Source organism: Pinus tabuliformis, chromosome 3_1, assembly GCF_031772625.1.
Source record: "Pinus tabuliformis cultivar Carrire ecotype Pingquan chromosome 3_1, CPIR1, whole genome shotgun sequence".
NCBI lineage: Eukaryota > Viridiplantae > Streptophyta > Pinopsida > Pinales > Pinaceae > Pinus > Pinus tabuliformis.
In genome coordinates, this window is record NC_142301.1 from 218,653,718 (window position 1) to 218,672,393 (window position 18,676).

At 40.7% G+C, this 18,676-nt stretch overlaps 1 protein-coding gene across 2 annotated transcripts in view; it reads left to right on the forward strand.

The window, feature by feature from the left end:
• Positions 1-278: 278 nt before the first annotated feature.
• The window catches only part of LOC149186578 (uncharacterized), a 32,295-nt gene continuing 13,897 nt past the window's right edge, over positions 279-18,676 (forward strand). Inside the window, exons 1-3 of one of the 2 annotated variants that reach the window (XM_089411038.1) lie at positions 279-552; positions 1,242-1,622; positions 1,739-1,847. In XM_089411038.1, coding sequence (XP_089267164.1) covers positions 1,524-1,622; positions 1,739-1,847 — 208 coding nt within the window. In that variant the 5' untranslated portion in view covers positions 279-552; positions 1,242-1,523. The remainder of the gene's footprint in view (positions 553-1,241; positions 1,623-1,738; positions 1,848-18,676) is intronic. The other variant, XM_089411039.1, reaches the window with a different exon arrangement.

Here is an 18,676-nt window from a genome sequence, read left to right on the forward strand (position 1 = left end):
CATCGTCCATGCGACTGCGGGCTAAGCAAACCGATAAAGCCACAAGTTACAACTATTCTCAATGAATCGAGTAGAGCTTCTCCAATCGCAGCTTCTGGAAGCAGTGAATATGTCGACGACGAAATAGGCAACAGCCGGTCAAGGGAAAAGCTTCTAGACGCTTCCGCGATAGCATCCAACCTACAAATTCCAGGTGGCAAGCAAGCCTCTGCCGTACGGACTCGGGCGACCGACGGAGTCAGGTTCAGCCCTAAATTCTAAGCTTCGGAGGTATTTAAGATTCCTTTACTTCAACGGTTGTTCCCCGGCGGGCGAGGGAATAAACGGACAACGCTTCTAGACGCTTCTCCTTTCCCCCACCCATCTCGTTCTCCACCTGCAGCCATTATTTGTGGTGGGGAAGGGCTTTGCGTTGGATCTATGATCGAGGATCTAAATTCAGTCAGCAGGGGCTGAATTTCGAGCTCGGAAGCTTTAGTAAATGAAAATTTCCTTTTTGTGCGGATTTTGGATTTCACGGGAATCTCCTGAAGGCCCTCAGGGAAGAAAGCGGTAAGGATAAAGCTTTTTTGTGGCAGATTTATTAAATTTTTGCATTATAGTCGTTTGAATACGATAGTTATGCTGTTCTTCGAACGTTTTGGCTTGACAATTTGGCTATATTTCATTTGACTTTAGATGAAACCAGCGGACTTTCAAGCCACTTTGAAGGTTGCTATTTCTATGGTCTTTGAAACTGCTGATTTTTGGCATTCGGTGCCTCTGCTGTTTATTTTAACTTTTTAGCTTGATAATTTGGTGATATAAATGCGAGTTAGTTGAAGTATGCCATTTTTACTTTCTTTGAAGTCGATGATTTTGCATTCGCGGGAGCTTTGCTGTTTATCTTAACGTTTTAGCTTGAGAATTTGTTGGTACTTACTGTGATTTAGGTGAAATCAGCCGTCTTTAAAGCCTGCTTCTAAGGCTGCCTTTTTAATTTTCTTTCAAGCTGCAGGTTTTGGCATTCGCTAGTGGTGATCTTTATTTTAACGTTTTAGCTCAAGAATTTGGCCATATTTCCTGCGAGTTAGCTAAAATTAACGATTTTTAAAGCTGTTTCGAAGGTTGCCCCTTTTAATCTATTTGAAACAACTGCTTTTTAGGTTGTCGGAGTGTCTGTAGGGCTAGCGATTTCAATTTTGTTTTGCAGTTAGAAGAAGCTTCTGAAGATGTTTGTGCTTGCGCTGTCGAGTGTGTAGTTGCAGGGCGGATTTAGTTGATTATGCAGAAATCGTAAAGTGACAGGTGGCAGTGGTGTTGTGAGGCGAGACTTTGGTTCTGGGGCTGTAGAATTCCAGAGTCAGGCTGTGTGACATCTAATACGGCGAGGAGATTGGCCGCGGGATTGAGGTGCCTTGTTAGCAAATGATGAAATAATGTCGTTTGCCTTGTTGCCTGGTTGATGTCAGCAAGGCCTGAAGGTGTTGGTGTTTCTTGTGGCCGGGTGGGGCTTGCGCTCTAGTGAAGATTTAAATGTGAAAATGAAGGACGTTAAGGATGATTGTTTTTACTCGGTTTTGGGTCTGGAGAAGACCTGCTCGACCTCGGATGTCCGGTGCGCTTACAGGAAATTGGCCAAGGTACGATCTCAAGTTTGAGCTTCTCTAAAGTCTTTACATAGATGTGTATGGTTAAATCGTTAAGAATCTCTTTTATTAAGTCGTTAAGAATCTCTTTTCGATTTTTCATGTCATAGAAATGGCATCCGGACAAGCTCAATGCCAAGGACTCTGCGGCAGCGGATTCTGGGACAGCGTCAGAGGCTGCAAAGATGCGATTTCAGGCTATTCAGGAGGCGTATTCTGGTACTCATTTTCAATTATCAGCCAATAAACAAAATATTTTTGATGTTCCTTTCTTTCTTTCTCGCACTTGGTTCTTATCTTATACGCATTGATGTTTATTTACAATCTCTATAAACTTAATGTTGTTGAAGGCTTCCATGATTTGTTAAGTTAAATAGGTAGATGCCTTGTCACAGATAACGCACACAACTAAAAGGGTATACATGTGGAATGAAATTTGGCGAGAGAGAGGATTTTGAACACTCTCTCACCTTGGAGAGATAGAGAGGTATTTATTCTAAAAAAATTTGGAAAGAGGATAGTTCAACTGTCTTTCTAGAGAGATGGAGAAACATCTTATTATGAGACCAAATATTTTAAGAGCAGATTCTATTCCCATGAAAACTTTGCCAAAGTCAAAACGGAAGTGAGGAGAATTTCTATTCCAAGCTCTTTCCTAAAAGCCCACCATTTCCTTTTGCTTGAATCTCTTTTATAGCATTCTTAATACACGTCATAGTTCCATAAATGTGATGGGGTGACGTGAGATTTCTAAAGTTGTAGTTGTTTGTCATTATGTTTAAACTCTTCCAAGTGTTAATCTTCCTTACTTCATATATAATATCCCCCCTTCCATAATATTATCTTTGATTTGATTCCTTGGGGTTTTAGTCCTTCCTATTATTTTCTTTGTTCCCTTTAGTCCTTCCTATTATTTTCTTTGTTCCCTTAATAATATAATATCCTCTTTTTATAATTGTTGTCTTTGATTTGATTCCTTAAGCTTACATTACATGACCAATTTTTAAATTAGGTGAAAATCTTGCTTAATTAATTTGAGGAGCAATATTTACAAGTTTCGTTGAATATTGATAACAAAATTATTTGTGATATATATGCCTTAAGTGGAGTTTAAAAAAAAAACATATATAGCGCTACATTTCTCAATTCTAGCATCTAGATCCTAGTTGCTTACACATTATAAGCTCATACTTCACCACCCACAATGTCAAGAGTTTCAAAGGTCTAGGGCTGTATAACTTTTATGTTTCACCAAAGATTGGGGATAGGTGGATATTATTGGGTGAGTAGAATCATAATGGTGGAGATTGGTGTAGGTGCCTTCTATGGAAAAACATGAAAATTGAGAAAAAAACTAATGAAACAATTGTTAATTTGTAATAGTAAATTAGTTTGTTTTTACCAATGCTCTATCTTAGTTACACTTACTTGTCTTCATTTTCATGGAGAGTGAGTTGGGTTGCGAGCTCGCTGGCATTTAGCTTTCTAGCAGATTTTTCAATCTTACTATTGTAAGAGTTGATAATGGGAACTTGAGAAAGGTGATGGTGTTACTCACAAGTGTCAAAAAAGCTCATACATAAGTTCTTGAGTTTGACACAATTCCTATAGATATTATAGCTTCTAAATGTGAAAATATATGTGGTGTTTGAGGAACAAACATTGACAACTTATTTTGTGGTCTAGTTCCCCTATACCCCTAGAAACTATTGTTAAGGCAAAAGAAGTTTGGGATCTCTGTTGTTGGTGATGCAATTGTATTCTTTTTTGGAGTGCATTTCCATGGTAGCTTAGGTAGTCAAACTAAATTATCTTCTAAATGTCGAGGGGGTTTAAAGAGCTATAGAGATCTAACTATGATCTTGGTTATATTAGATAAAGATGAGGATAAGCCAACTAAGGCCTTTTTCAAAGCTTTGGCCAAAGAGGCTTGCGGAAAAATGTCTTCTACGAAAATTAAATTGAGTTGAGAAATGATTGAAAATGAATTTTTTGGTTGTTTTTTTCAATCGTAGGGGCATGGAAAGAGTTGTGTGATTGTTATGTAAAAGTGCTTGTTTATACTATTGCAGTGTTGAGAAATCAATGCTAGTAGGATTAGGGTTAGATTTCTCTTTCTTGATAATTACTTGTGAATTATGTTGGCTTCTTTTACTTATTTGTTATATTATCTTTCATCAAGCAATTACCAAATTATGTGTGCATGAAGATCACAAAAACACAAGACACAAGATGTAGGCACTCTACGAGGGCAAAACCCCTATCTAGGGAAAACCTAGTCAAAATCTCTTCCTTCTATAGTTTTCCTTGAGACTCTTCAAGTTAGACAAAGACCTCCTCCACACCAAGCCAACCTCTCCTTCTTCGATCCAACCTTCGGCAGCAACAACACTTCGACCCTAACAACTTTGACTTGGCAACTTCTGGCATCAACAGCAATTTCGACCTTGACAGAGAGACTTTGATCTCCTAAACCAACCCACACGAGAGAGAGAGAGAGACCAAAACTTTGATTTTGTTCTTCCCTTTCTTCTTGACCAAACTCCCACTCCATTTAGCCTCTTCCTTCAACTTTGCACTTTTCCTAGCTTCCAGCTTCAGATATCGAACTATGTGTGAGAGAGTGGGATCCTCCAAATGAAGTCGAATTGCCTTGTATATATTGTTGAAGAAAACGTAACTAGGTTTTAATATTTACTAATGTAATTTTGATCTTTGTACTTGTCAAGAAAAAGAAATATTATTTTGTAAATAATAAGAATGAGTTTCTTGCTCATTTCATAGGTCTAGGAAAGTCAAAGAGTCAAAGTCATGTATAAGAAGCTCTTCTTGAGCCTATGTGTAAATATATACTAGTCTAAAAGGCCCTCCATGATAAGCACAAACCTCTAAGATAAGCCCAAAGAAGTCTACAAGAAAAATGTTGAAAGAAGGCAGTCATGTTGGCCTCAAAGAATATATTTAATGACACATCGACTCATATGTGGAGACAACAGCTCAAGATGACATGTCGGCTTATTTATGGAGACACAACAACTATATATACCCAGCGAGGGTCACCACAAGCTCAGATTTTTGGACAAGTCCGTAATCTCAGATGAGTACAGGAAGGAACAAAATTTCGGTGATAAGCTCAGTGATCTCCTCATATACGTTACTGCAGTTTCGGTCTAGCTAAAGGGTCACTGTGATATAGCCTCGACATAATTGCAGTGGACCTCGGTACAAGAAGAACAGGGCTACAATCTTGGTGAAGGTTACAGTGCAGAAGAAGATATGATCATGACCTCGAAATTCATGATAGAGGAAGGATCTCGGTGCAGTACATATATCCTAGACACAGTCATCATTGTGATTATGACAACAATCATGATACTAATGAAGATGAAGATTTTCGTACAATTGTATATATATATATATATATATATATCTAAATGAAGATATCATTGATGAGATAAGGTTCTTAGTGAAGGTAAAGCATTGGTGCATCAAGGTCTCAATGAAGGAGTAGTCATGGTGCAACAATGATCTTGCCGAAGAAGCAGTCATGGTACAACAATGATGATGATTATCTCAACAGTGACAAAGAAGAGGATTGGTGTTTTAGTCTTGGAGTGGCCTAGTAGGTCAAGGGTCACGGTCTTGGTATTCGTCAATTGGAATCTCTATAAGAAGAATTTTGTGTTGGTTTTCCTCTTCAAGAGGGAGAGGTTTAGCCCTGGCAGGATGCCAATATATATTGTGTTCTTGTCTCTTTGTTTTGGTAGCTATTTGATGATAAATAAGATACACTCTAATAAGTGAAGATTGGTATAAGAAGAAAAATTGAAAACACCTCACAAATAGTTATCATGCTAAGAAGAATCTAATCAACTCTAATTGCACTAGATTCTTTAATATATATAGCTTCCAATGAGGTCGATTCGCCCGCCTTGAGGCCGACTTGATCTTCTTGAGGCCGACTTGGTGTGGAGTTACCTAATTCTTTTTTGACTCGAAAATAATTCTTTTTGCATTGTTCGAAAGTTGTCTCATAAAATATACAATGACTCTAATGACTCTTTATTAATCCTAGGAGTCAACAATGGGGACTTCAACTAATTAAAAGATGACGCAATCATGAAGCCCATGCTTTAATAAGTCATTGTAATAATAATAAAAATTCTTTTGACAAATACATTTTATGAAGACCGAACTTAGTTACTTTTTTCAACACTCCCTCTTAACTAGGGAGTTATTCATACGGAAGATCTCAAACTATATGAACTAAGAAGAGTTTAGGCACAACAATACCATGGACTAGATTCTTGACCTGGGCAATCTATCCAAAATCTCTCAACAGTTTAGGCACCACAATGCGATGGACTAGATTCCTGACTAGGGCAATCTATCCAAGTGGGACTAAGATGGGCTAAAGCCTTCAACCTCTCTTGGTACCATCAAGCTTACTTGCTAACCATCATCCCAGGGATCTAGGTGCGTATTCGAGGTCAGAGCTCCATGACCAATGCCACCCTTCCTACTTCGGGAACTAAACATCAACACATAGTGTCGGCGAAATGTCCTCCCAGGCAGTGTGTCTCACACACAAGGCCTTAACAAATCTTTTCCAAACTTTTATCATCATCAACAAAATCAACAATATCAACTAAACCAAGCATGCTTCTAAGATATTCAAACTTCTTATTAGGAAGAGACTTTGTCAGTGTATCAATTACCTAATCGTCTGTTGGGACAAACTATAGCTTCATGATCCCATCTTGCACCAAGTTCCTAATATAGTGGAACTTATTGTTGATATGCTTCGTTCTAGCATGAAACACAGGATCTCCAGACATCTTGATACAACTTTAATTATCACAATTAATCAGAGTAGAATCCAGAGGCTTCTTGAACAAATATGTCAGAAGCTTCTTCAACCATACAACCTCCTTTCCTACTTCATATGAAACTACGTACTCTACTTCAATACTACTCACAACAACAAGATTTGGCTTTCGACTCATCCATGAGATCATGGCAAATCCCAAACTAAAGCATCCTCTGGTAGTGCTTCTTCCATCGGTCTCACTACCACCCCAATCAGAATCTATAAGGCTAATCAACTTGACTTCCTTGCCATTATACTTTAGGCAGTGATGTATCGTACCATAAATATATCTCAATATATACTTGGCAGCTATCCAATGATCATGACGAGGCTCCAACTGAAATTGATTGAGGATGTTCACAACAAAGCATATATCCGGCCTAGTATTTACCACATATGTCAGAGAACCCCTACCAATTGACGATAAGAGGTAGGATCTACGAGACTTGAGTCAGAGTTCCTTTACTTCTTGAGATTGGTGATCATAGGAGTAGTTATGGGCCTGGAATCCATCATCCCAAATTTATGCAACAACTTGATGATGTACTTTCCTTGACCCAAATATATCTCCCCAAGATTTTGCCATACTTCCAGACCTAGGTAATAGTGTATCAGTCCTAGATCCTTAATCTCAAATTCAGTTGCCAACATTTTCTTACATTCTTGTATTCTTCTCTCCACACTTGTGATGAATAAATCATCCACATACAATAGAATAATGACTGGCTCATTATTCACAACCTTGATGTAGAGATTAGGATCAATGGAACTCTTCATGGACCCATTTCGTAGAAGGTATGCATCCATTCTTGTATACCATGCCCTAGGAGCTTGCTTCAAACCATACAGGGCCTTCTTGAGTCTACAAACACGAGTATCCTTGCCATTTACCTCAAAGCCTTCGGGTTGCTCAATGTATACTTCCTCATCGATGGTTCCATTTAGAAATGTTGTCTTCACATCCATTTGATGGATGTTCCATCCCATTGTAGCAGAAAATCAAACCAAAGATCTTATGGTAGTATACCTTGTAATGGGTGCAAAGGTTTCTTCATAATCTATGCCTTCCTTTTGAGAGAAACCCTTCGCAACGAATCTGGCCTTGTATTTATCTATGCTTCTTTCAACAACGTGTTTGATCTTGTAGATCCATTTTGAGGTACAATCAATTTGTCACTAGTTCTAGAGGCAATGTCTTACAAACCACGTGTTGAGTCCATCCACATGACACACATGTAGCCTAATTGAATTTTAACCCTAACCCTAACCTAGTGGCTTTCTAAGAGGTTGGAAATCTGAAATGTATAAATAAATCAAAATTTGCAATGGTTAATGAAATCACATTTAAATAAAAAAACACAAATTTCTTCTACTAAATTATGTGGAAATGAAAACACAATAAAAACACATGCAATCATTCAATAACAATGAACAAAATGTTTTTACTGGGGAACCCAACTGGGAAAAACCCCTCCTTTGTTTGTATTATATCAGTTGAGGCAAATGATCTATTATAATGTTAACTTCAATCCTTGAAGTTCAATCTGCATTGCAATATTGATCTCCTCCTCCTGCAATTGCTATGTAAAACACTGAGCTTGCACTTGAGTCCCTGCACTTGCTCAGCTTGCATTTGTGTCCCTACACTTGCTCTACATGCACTCGCTTTGCCTGCGCTCGCTTCCTTGCACTCGCTCTGCCTACACTCGCATCCTTGCACTCGCTTTGCCTACACTCGCATTCTTGCACTCGCTTTGCCTACACTCACGTTCTTGCACTCACTCCTATTTCCTTGCACAATTATATGAGGAAATTAGCTCATCTTTTACATACCCACTTTGTACGCTCAATACTATACGATAATAATTACATTGATGCCTTTTTCCTCTACTCAACTAGGCAATTCTGTTAAAATTGGCAACTGGTGCCAAACTCCATGTGGGTCATCTTATTAATGGAAGCTGATATTTTTCTTGGATCCTTCTCATCGAGAGGTGTAGGATTGATCTAAAGATCATCCGATTCCAATAAGTATTCATGGAGATATGAATTTATTTGTGTTATGGGACAATTCGTCAAGGTCAGCTAGCAACCAAATAAACCCCACATGTGCTCAACGTTTTAGTATAAATAGAGGTGGCATTCATTTCATTTCAACACACTTGAGATCTCTTCCTCTCTCTACTTGCCTTTGGGTTTTAGTACGAGGAGAGATCCTAAGGAATAACGTTGCCTTGATCCAGAGGGCAGAAAGCTGAAACTGCCGGAAACGCCGGAAAAGCTGGAATTGTCAGAAAAGCCGAAACTTCTGGAATTGCTGGAACTGCCGGAAAAGCTAGAAAAGCTGGAATTGCCAGAAAAACCGAAACTTCTGGAATTGCCGGAAAAGCCGAAACTGCCGGAAAAGCTAGAAAAGCTGAAAATGCCGGAACTGCCAGAAAAGTTGGAAAATCCAGAACTGTCGGGACTGCCGGAATTGCTAGAATTTCTGGGAACAACCGAAACTGCGAGAACTGCCGGGAATTGTCGAAACAGGCAGAGCATTTGTCTCTGAAGGAGAGCAACATGCTAGGGACAACTAACTAACAGTGGGACAGTTGTATGGTACTTAGCAGCAAATACACTAAGCATGCAATGTTACAGCTAACATGCAAGGGACAACTAGCATGCAACAAGAAGCAAGCAAGGGACAACAAGCAAGCAAGGTGTAGCCAACACATAGGTCAGGATGGCAACATGGTGCAGCAATGGCACATAATGCAGTACAGTGATGGGTACAGTCGTGATTAATGACGCGTGATGAGATGCAGCATAGTGATGATGGGTGCAGCATGATGAAGAAATGCGGCACAATGATAGGTGGAGTCACCTTGGAGAATTAGTTGAAGTAGCATGTCTTCCACTGATCTCATGTATCATCTTCTTAGAGATGATCTATGCTCTTATCTAGATAAGTCAAAGTATTGACTTTTGTTGTAAATGTACTATCTCTCTCTCTCTCTGCTGAACTATTGAAGAACATATAAGAATTGATCAAGGGTTTCCCCACATTGGGGTTTATCACTGGCTAGCACCACATCTTGTGTCCTCTTGTCTTGGCTTGTCTTATGTGATTTATGTTATGTTCTATCTGCAGTTTACTTTAATGCTGATGTGATTGCTAATCTGGAAAAGATATGGAGCTAACTGTGAAAATTGAAATAAATTGCTCTAAGCATAAAACATACCTAAAATTAACATGGTATCAGAGCTGAGGTGAAGACAATGCCCAAGCAAGAGTGAAAGAGCAATCACCGAAGAGAGTTGGGAAAGGACAAAGGATCAGTGGATTCCTCATCCCTCTTCAAATTCACCGAGAATGGAGTTGAAGCAGAGAATATTATTAGAATGGCGCAGTGGAAGTTTCTCATGGCCTACCTAAAGATCACTTCATTGGGAAGTTCGGACTTAAGGGTGGAAGGAAAGACGAATTCCTTGGTTGCAGTAAGTTCGGCCATTATGCGAAGGAGTGTGCAAATGGCATAGACACATCTCTCGATGAAGATAACAATCATTCCAGGGACATCTTCAATGATCGAAGGAATGACAGGCAATGGTCATCAAGGAAATGGTCGACTCTACAAAGAAAGCAAGGAACCCCAGGTATGAAGAATCAAATGTTGTTTCTGATAAGATAAAGAAGCGTTATCTTGTACTGGCCCTGTCCTTCAGATTCTTTGGGAATCTGGCTTATTGATTGTAGTGCTTCAAGGCACTTCATCAGATAGATGTTATCCCTCAATTGAATGAGGGTAATTGTTAAAATATGGTATGTTCTATGCTTAGAGCAGTTTACTTATCTTCTTTTATTATTCGCAGATTAGCAATCACATGTACATTAAGTAAAGTGCAGATAGAACATTTAAACGATCAACAAAAAACAAGCCAAGACACAAGATGTGGCGGCTAGCCAAGGACAAACCCCAATATGGGGAAACCCTTTGATCAAATCTTCTTTTATCTTCAATACTTCAGTAGAGAGAAATAGTACAAAAATTTGATTTATATCAGCAGCAGAAAACTCTAAATCGGCGCATCAGCATCAACGACATCGACATCAAAACTAGGGTTGTCAAATCTTCCAAACTGGAGGTCAGATCACCTTGATTCCTGTGCCAAAAATTGCGGATTTCCAAGGAGAGTTAGCTTCACCTACTGCGCAATCAAGAGAGGGAGAATGTTAGTCAACGCTGGTCAAAGTTCCAATTTGCAGTTTGTAAACCCTTAGAAAACTGCGTCCTTCCCTCTCACGTGAGAGAGAGACCTATCTGCACAAGAGAGAGAGAGAGAGAGAGAGAGAGAGAGAGAGAGAGATGGATGGATGAGAAATGTGTGTCCAAATGAGGAGGAGACATCCTGTATTTATTTGCAAACGTTAATGATGAATGGATGTGTCTGTTGGGCTTCTGAGCCTACATAAGTTGCTGGCCGACTTTGACAATTTGTCCATAATCAAAATAAATTCATATCTCCATAAATACTTATCGGAATCAGATGATCTTTAGATCAATCCTACACCTCTCGATGAGAGGAATCTAGATAAAATATTATCAGCCATGAATAAGGTGATCTTCACGGAGTTTGGCCCTAGTTGCCAATTTTAACACTCCCTCTCAACTAGGGAGAACTCCATCTACAATTCGTCTGACCGTCGCTACTATTCATCCATCAAATGCATTGTCCTGTACAGCTTGACCCCTGCTCTGCCCTGCCCTACTCTACTTTGTTCTACTCTGCTCTGCTCTGCTCGAACTATGAAGAAGAAGAAGAAAAAGTGATAGAGGAGGTATCATACCATCCTCCATTGACCCAAAGTCAGTCTCAGAGTGTGTACCACTGGTCCCAGACCAGTCCTCTACTGACCCGAAGTCAGTGTCATAGTGGGTACCACTCTCACTGGTCCCAAACCAGTATCATTGATCCCAGATCAATGAAGGTCATCCTAGCATAGGGAGTACGGTAGATACAACGATGCATCCATCGATACTACTATGGTCCCTATCCTCATTTCCCTGCTCATTGATCAGATGAGAGGTACTTCCCATGAGTCCCAGACTGCATGGGTAGGATGCCTCGACAGGAGAACTAATCATCCTGTCCACAGGAGAGCGAATCATCCTGTCCAGTGGATGCCACGAAGAACTAATCATCCTGGCCCACAGGAGAACGAATCATTCTATTCCACAATCGCCATGGAGAACACATCATCCAGGCCCACAGGAGAACTAATCATCCTGTTCCATAGTTGCCACAGGGTGTCACAGGGGAACGTTGAACCTTTTACCTTGTACAAAGTGCACCAACAGGGGATGGTGAGTCACCCTGTGGTCATATGTCACGAAGTACCCTGCGCCCCCCTGGAGCTCCCAGAGCTTAGTACGTCATACTTGACCCTCATCAGAGGGTCTCTAAATGACACCAAGTCGTTCTTGGAAAGTCAGAAATTTGAACCTTCCTAGGGGCTTTGTCAGAATGTCGGCGATTTGTTCATTTGTATCGATATGTTGGAGACTTATTGGTCCTCGCTGCACCATATCTCGAATATAGTGGTACCTGATATCGATATGCTTGGAGTGATCATGAAATACGGGATTTTCTGATAAACGGATCCCGCTCTGGTTGTCACATAGAATCACGGTGGTATCCAATGTAAATCCAAACAGCTCACTGAAGAGCTTTCACAACGAGAATGCCTCATAGGAGGCCATGCTAGCAACAATGTATTCTGCCACGACGATGCTCAGAGCCACCGACTTCTGCTTCATGCTCATCTAGGATATCGAGGTAGATCCCAAAGAGAAACAACACCCGGATGTGCTCTTTCGATCCTCCACATTGCCTGCCCAATCAGCGTCAGTATACCCAAGTAGTCTCACATTTCCGGCAGTGTATCTTAATCCATGAGTGATTGTGCCACGAAGATATCTCAACAGATTCTTGGTACCAATCCAATGTGAGTGACGAGGTTCAACCATATGTTGGCTCAAAGTGTTGACTGCAAAGCATATATTCGGATGGGAGTTCGCCAAGAACATCAATGCTCCGACGAGTTGTCGATACTCGGTAGCATTTCGTGAAATGGGTCCGACAACACTACCACTTAACTTCTTAAAGTTAAGCTCCATCGAGGTAGTTACGGGCTTGCAGTCCACCATGCCGAATCTTTCCAGTATCTTCACCACATACTTTCCTTGAGATAGGAAAATATCCCTTGGTTTCTGCCAGACTTTGAGTCCTAGGAAATAGTGCATGAGTCCTAGGTCTCTCATTTCGAATTTAGAAGCCAGCTCCCTCTTGCATTTGTGAATGAGAGGGTCTGCACCTGTTAGAAAGAGGTCGTCAACATACAACACCAGTATGAGAGGTTTGTCATCTTCAACCTTAAAGTAAAGGTTAGGATTGGCTTCACTCCTAGTGAATCCCAGCTTCATCAAGTAGCTATCGATCCTCTCATACCATGCTCGGGGTGCTTGCTTTTGCCCATAGAGGCCTGCACACATGAGATTTTCAATCATAAATCTCAAATCCTTTGGGTTGCTCCACATAGACCTCCTATTTGATCGAACCATGTAAGAATGCGGTCTTGACATCCACCTGATGTAGGTTCCATCCTTGCGAAGCAACGAGGGCTATGATTGAGCGAATAGTGGTATATCGGCAATAGGTGCAAATATCTCGTCATAGTCTATATACCTTCCTTCTGGGAGAAGCCTCGAGCGACAAAATGAGCCTTGTACTTTTCCGTACTTCCATCAGCTGCATGCTTTATCTTGTAAAGCCATTTAGAAGTGACAACTGTCTTGTCTTGGGGTCTGGGGACCACATCCTAGACATTGCTCTTCATAATAGACTCATATTCTTTAGTCATAGCATCCTTCTGTACTTGATGCTTGATGACATCTGTGAATGATGAAGGCTCATTTTGGATGATCGTGCTCATGATAGTCAGGTATCCTTGATACCTGTTCGACTTCTTACTTTCACGGAAGGTTTCACAGGGTGCGGTGTGTCCTTCAGCATCATCAAGTGTCACCTTAAGCCATGAAGGCCTCTTCCTAGAAGAGGAAGGCTCAGGTGAAGGAGGATCAGTAGGATCCATGGGTTCTTCAACATCGGGCATTGTCTCATCTTCTTGTTCTTTCGGTTCCCTGGTGTCAGCTTCTTGAGAGCTCCTTAAAGTAGGAAGATTGTCCACCTTGCTAAGGGCCATATCTTCGTCAAAGGTGACATCATGACTAATCATGACTTCCCTTTGATCGGCTACATAGATTTTATAGCCCTTAGTATTTTCACTATAACCCACGAAGATTCCTTTCTTTCCAGATGCACCCAATTTATTCCTTTCCTCTTTCGGCACATGAAAATATACAGGGCTTCCAAAAATTCTAAAATGAGAGATGTTAAGTTTCTTACCGGTGAACATTTCTTCAGGAGCCTTGGAACCCAATGCTTGATAAGGGCATCGGTTTTGTACATATACAACGGTGTTTGCAGCTTCGGCCCATAGAAACTTCATAAGTCTTTGATCATGAAGCATGGTACAAACAACTTCCATGATCATACGATTTTTCCTTTCCGCCACACCATTCTGCTCAAGACTATATGGTGTAGTAGTCTCCCTCTTAATGCCAGCCTCTTTACAAAAATCATGAAACTCATTAGATTCATATTTAGTCCCATTATCAGTGCTTAAGATCTTGATATTCTTTTCGGTTTGATTCTCGACCAAGGGTTTGAAGTGTCGAAACCAGGAGAACACTTCATCCTTCTTTTTCAAGAAGTATATCCAAGTCTTGCGAGAATAGTCATCTGTAAAAGTGAGGTAATATGAATATCCTCCCAAGGAGTTCACAGACATCATACCAGATATGTTTGAGTGAACCAATTGTAATATATCGGAGGTCTTGCTTTGGCTAGAGGGGAATGGTCCCCTTTTGAGCTTTCCTTCGGCACATCCTGGACATACACCTTCTTGCTTTACTCGGAATTCGGGCATCCTTGTCACCATTTGTCTTACATCGGGTAGAGCTTTATAATGAAGATGAGCAAACCTCTGATGCCATCGTTCGGACTGAAGAGATGTGTCACAAGACATGACACCTAGCGGACTTCCTTCGATTTGATATAATGAATCAACTCGAAACCCAAGAGTGAAGGCATCTTTAATATTGTTTTTCCATACATGTACCTTGCCATCGCTGAAGGTCACCTTGTAGCCTTTGTCTTCCATAGTCGAAATGGACACCAGGTTCTTTTTAAGATCAGGTACATATAATACATCTTGTAGGTGGATTGTATTACCTTGATTCAATTTAAGAGAGACATTTCCTACACCTTTCAAGGGATATTTCATATTGTCTCCAGGGACAATTTCCAGGTTAGTTTCTTTCTTTATCAGATTATGGAGAACTTCTTTATAACTAGTGAAGTGCCTTGAGGCACCACTATCAATAAGCCAATTTCCCAGCGAGTCCAGAGGAGCAGAGGTAGATAGAGCAGCTGGTAGATAATATTCATCTTGCTTATTGTTAACAGTGTTATATTCATACTTGGAATTTCTTGCCCTTTTGAATGGTTGTCCTCTTCCTTGATTTCCGACACTTCTCTTGCCTTTGTTATTAAACTTGCCATTCGTTTGATTTCCATGAGAGGGATTTTGATCATCATCCTGATGTGAGTCCCTTCTATCAGGGCACTCCCTTGCGTAGTGACCTGCTTTATTACAAATATAACATCGTCCTTTCTTTCCACCCTTAGGTCCGGCCTTTCCTTTGAATTTAGCCCCAGAATTATTTCTTTTCTTAGCATGAGAAGAAAAAGCAGTGGGAGGGCCTTTAGGTATGGGCATTTCTTGCTCTTCCATCCTTGTTTTTTCTTGAATGCATCTTGCCATTAATTCCTCGAATCCAGGGATTACGTTATTGTTGAGAAGAGTAGTCTTGAACACGTACCATTCAGATGGTAATCCTCCAAGAGTTCTGAGTGCCATTTCCCTATTAGGAATTATTTCCCCAATAGATAGAGATTGTTCTTGATCTCGATGATGCTTAAGAAATATGCTTGCATACTCTCATCTTTGCTCTTCTTAATTTTCTTCAGCTTATTTCTAAGACACAAAACTTGATTTGCATCATTAACTTTAAATAAACTCACCAGTCTATCATAGATTTCCTTGGAGGTGTTTAGCTCAGAGACATAGGCCACCAAGCGCTTGTCGATAGAGTCCCGGATGATCTTCTTTGCTTTGACTTCTCCGGATTTCCATTTGTTGCTGGCAGCCTCTCACATGGTCCAACACTCCCTGATCTTCTAAAGTCAGATCGAGAGACATCTTCCATTCGTGATAGTCAGACTTCTCACGGAGCTCGTCTTTGGCGGGGAAGAGTGTTGAGGACCCCATAGTTCTTTTTAGATAGCCTTGCCAACCTTCTCTTCGGTGATTGCTCTTGCTCTTGCTTGGGCTTTGTCTTCACCTCAGATCATCTTTCTCTTATTATTCACAGATTAGCAATCACGTGCACATTAAGTAAAGTGCAGATAGAACATTTAAACGATCAACGGAAAACAAGCTAAGACAAGAGACACAAGATGTGGCGGCTAGCCAGGGACAAACCCCAATATGGGGAAACCCTTTGATCAAATTTTCTTTTATCTTCAATAATTCAACAGAGAGAGATAGTACAAAAATCTGATTTATATTAGCAGCAACAAACCCTAGATCAACGACATTAGTGTCAAAACTAGGGCAGTTAATATCTTCCAAATCGGAGGTCAGATCATCTTGATTCTTGTGCCAAAAATTGCAGATTTCCAAGGAGAGTTAGCTTCACCTACTGCGTAGTCAAGAGAGAGAGAATGTTGGTCAAAGTTCCAATCTGCAGTTTATAAACCCTTAGAAAACTACGTCCTTCCTTCACATGTGTGAGAGAGAGACTTATTTGCGCAGGAGAGAGAGAGAGAGACTCTTTTCTGTGCAGAAGAGAGAGAGAGATGGATGAGAAGTGTGTTTCCAAATGAGGAGGAGCCATCCTGTATTTATATGCAAATGTTGATGATGAATAGATGTGTCTGTTGGGCTTCTGAGCCTATATAAGTTGCTGGCCAACTTTGACAATTTGTCCATAATCAAAATAAATTCATATCTCCATAAGTACTTATCGGATTCGGATGATATTTAGATCAATCCTACACCTCTCGACGAGAGGAATCTAGATAAAATATTATCATCCATGAATAAGGTGAGCCTCATGGAGTTTGGCCCTAGTTGCCAATTTTAACAGTAACTCAATTCATTTATAGAATCTCTTTTATGTACCTGATTGCAAGAAGAACTTAGTGTCCATTTTAGCAATGGAAGTCAAAGGTTTTAGGGTGGCACTTATCGCTGGAAAGGTACGTGTTTGAAAATAGAATTTTCAAAGATGTTTTTGAGTTCAAGATTGTATCAAGTTGCAGCAAGTTCACTGGGGACCATGTCCATTGACACATAGCACCGAAGGTATGTGAGTTAGATGGTGACAGGGATGCCTGAATTCAAAAAGAGCATGAAAGTACATGTCTGAGATGTACCAAAGGAAAATCTTACAAGGGAACCATTCCCCTCATGTAGCAGGTCCACAGGTTTGGAACAACCTTAGGAGTTTGAGATTCATGATTGGGAATCTCATGTATACAGGTGGAAGAAAGCCCTCTATGGCTTGAAGCAAAACTCCCTGGGCATAGTATGAGAGGATTGATAACTGTTAGATGAAACTGAGATTCGCTAGGAGTGAAACTAATCCAAACCATTACCCGAAGGTTGTGGATGATAGACCTCTCATACCGGCACCTTATGAGGACGACCTATTTCTAATAGGTGCAGACCCTCTCATTTGCAGAAGTAAGAGGGAGTTGGATTCCGAATGTGGAATGATAAACTGCAAGCCTGTGACTACCTCGAGGATATTAACTTTCAGAAGTTATATGGTAGTGATGTCGAACCAGATTTGGGAAATGCCTCTGAGTTTCATAAACTCATTCACGTTGATGTTCTTGGTGAACTTCCGTTTGGACATGTTTTGCAGTTAGCATGGTGAGCTCATATTTGGTTGAGCCTCATTGGATTGGTGAAAAGAATCTTCTGAGATATCTTCGGGGCACAATCTCTCATGGATTGAGATACACTGTCGGAAATATGAAATTGCATGATTATTCGAACGCTGAGTGGGCAGACAATGTGGAGGATCACTAGAGTACTTTTTAGTGGTGGTTCTCGTTGGATTCTGCTTCGATATCATGGATGAGCAGGAAGTAGAAATCGGTTGCTATAAGCACTGCCGAGACTGAGTACACAATGACGAGTATGATCTCGTGTGAAGCTGCATGGTTGTAGAAGCTCTTAAGTGAGCTGTTTGTACACATGATGAATACCACTGTGATTCTCTCTGACAACCAAAGGTGGGGTTCGATTATTGAGGAATCCTGTATTCGATGATTGCTCCATCAATAGACATCAAATACTGCCTTATCTAGGATATGGTAAGTTGATGAGCGAGGAGGCTCCATCGCATTGAGACTGATGTACAGGTTGCAGACATTTTGTCAAAGCCTCAGGAAAGATCAAATCTGTGATTTTCCCAAACGACTTGGAGTCGTTGAGAGACCTTTGTAAAAGGGTTCTGCATGTTGCATACATTGAGCTTTGGGAGCTCTAGGGGGCTTGGGGTACTTCTTGGAGCGACATGTGACCACAGGGTGACTCACCATCCCCTGGTGGTGCACTATGTACAGGGTAAGAGGTTCAACCTTTTCCCTGCGATACCCTGTGGCGACTGTGGAACAAGATGATTTGTTCTCCTGTGGGCCAGGATGATTTGTTCTCTGTGGCGACTATGGAACAGGATGATTTGTTATCCTGTGGAACAGGATGATTTGTTCTCTTGTGGGCCAAGATGATTCGTTCTCTGTGGCGATTGTGGAACAAGATGATTCATTCTCCTGTGGGCCAGGATGATTCGTTCTCTGTGGCGATTGTGGAATAGGATGGTTCGTTCTCCTGTGGGCCAGGATGATTTGTTCTCCGTGGTGGCTGTGGAATAGGATGATTCGTTCTCTTGTGGGTTGTGGAACAGGATGATTTGTGATCTTGTGGGCCAGGATG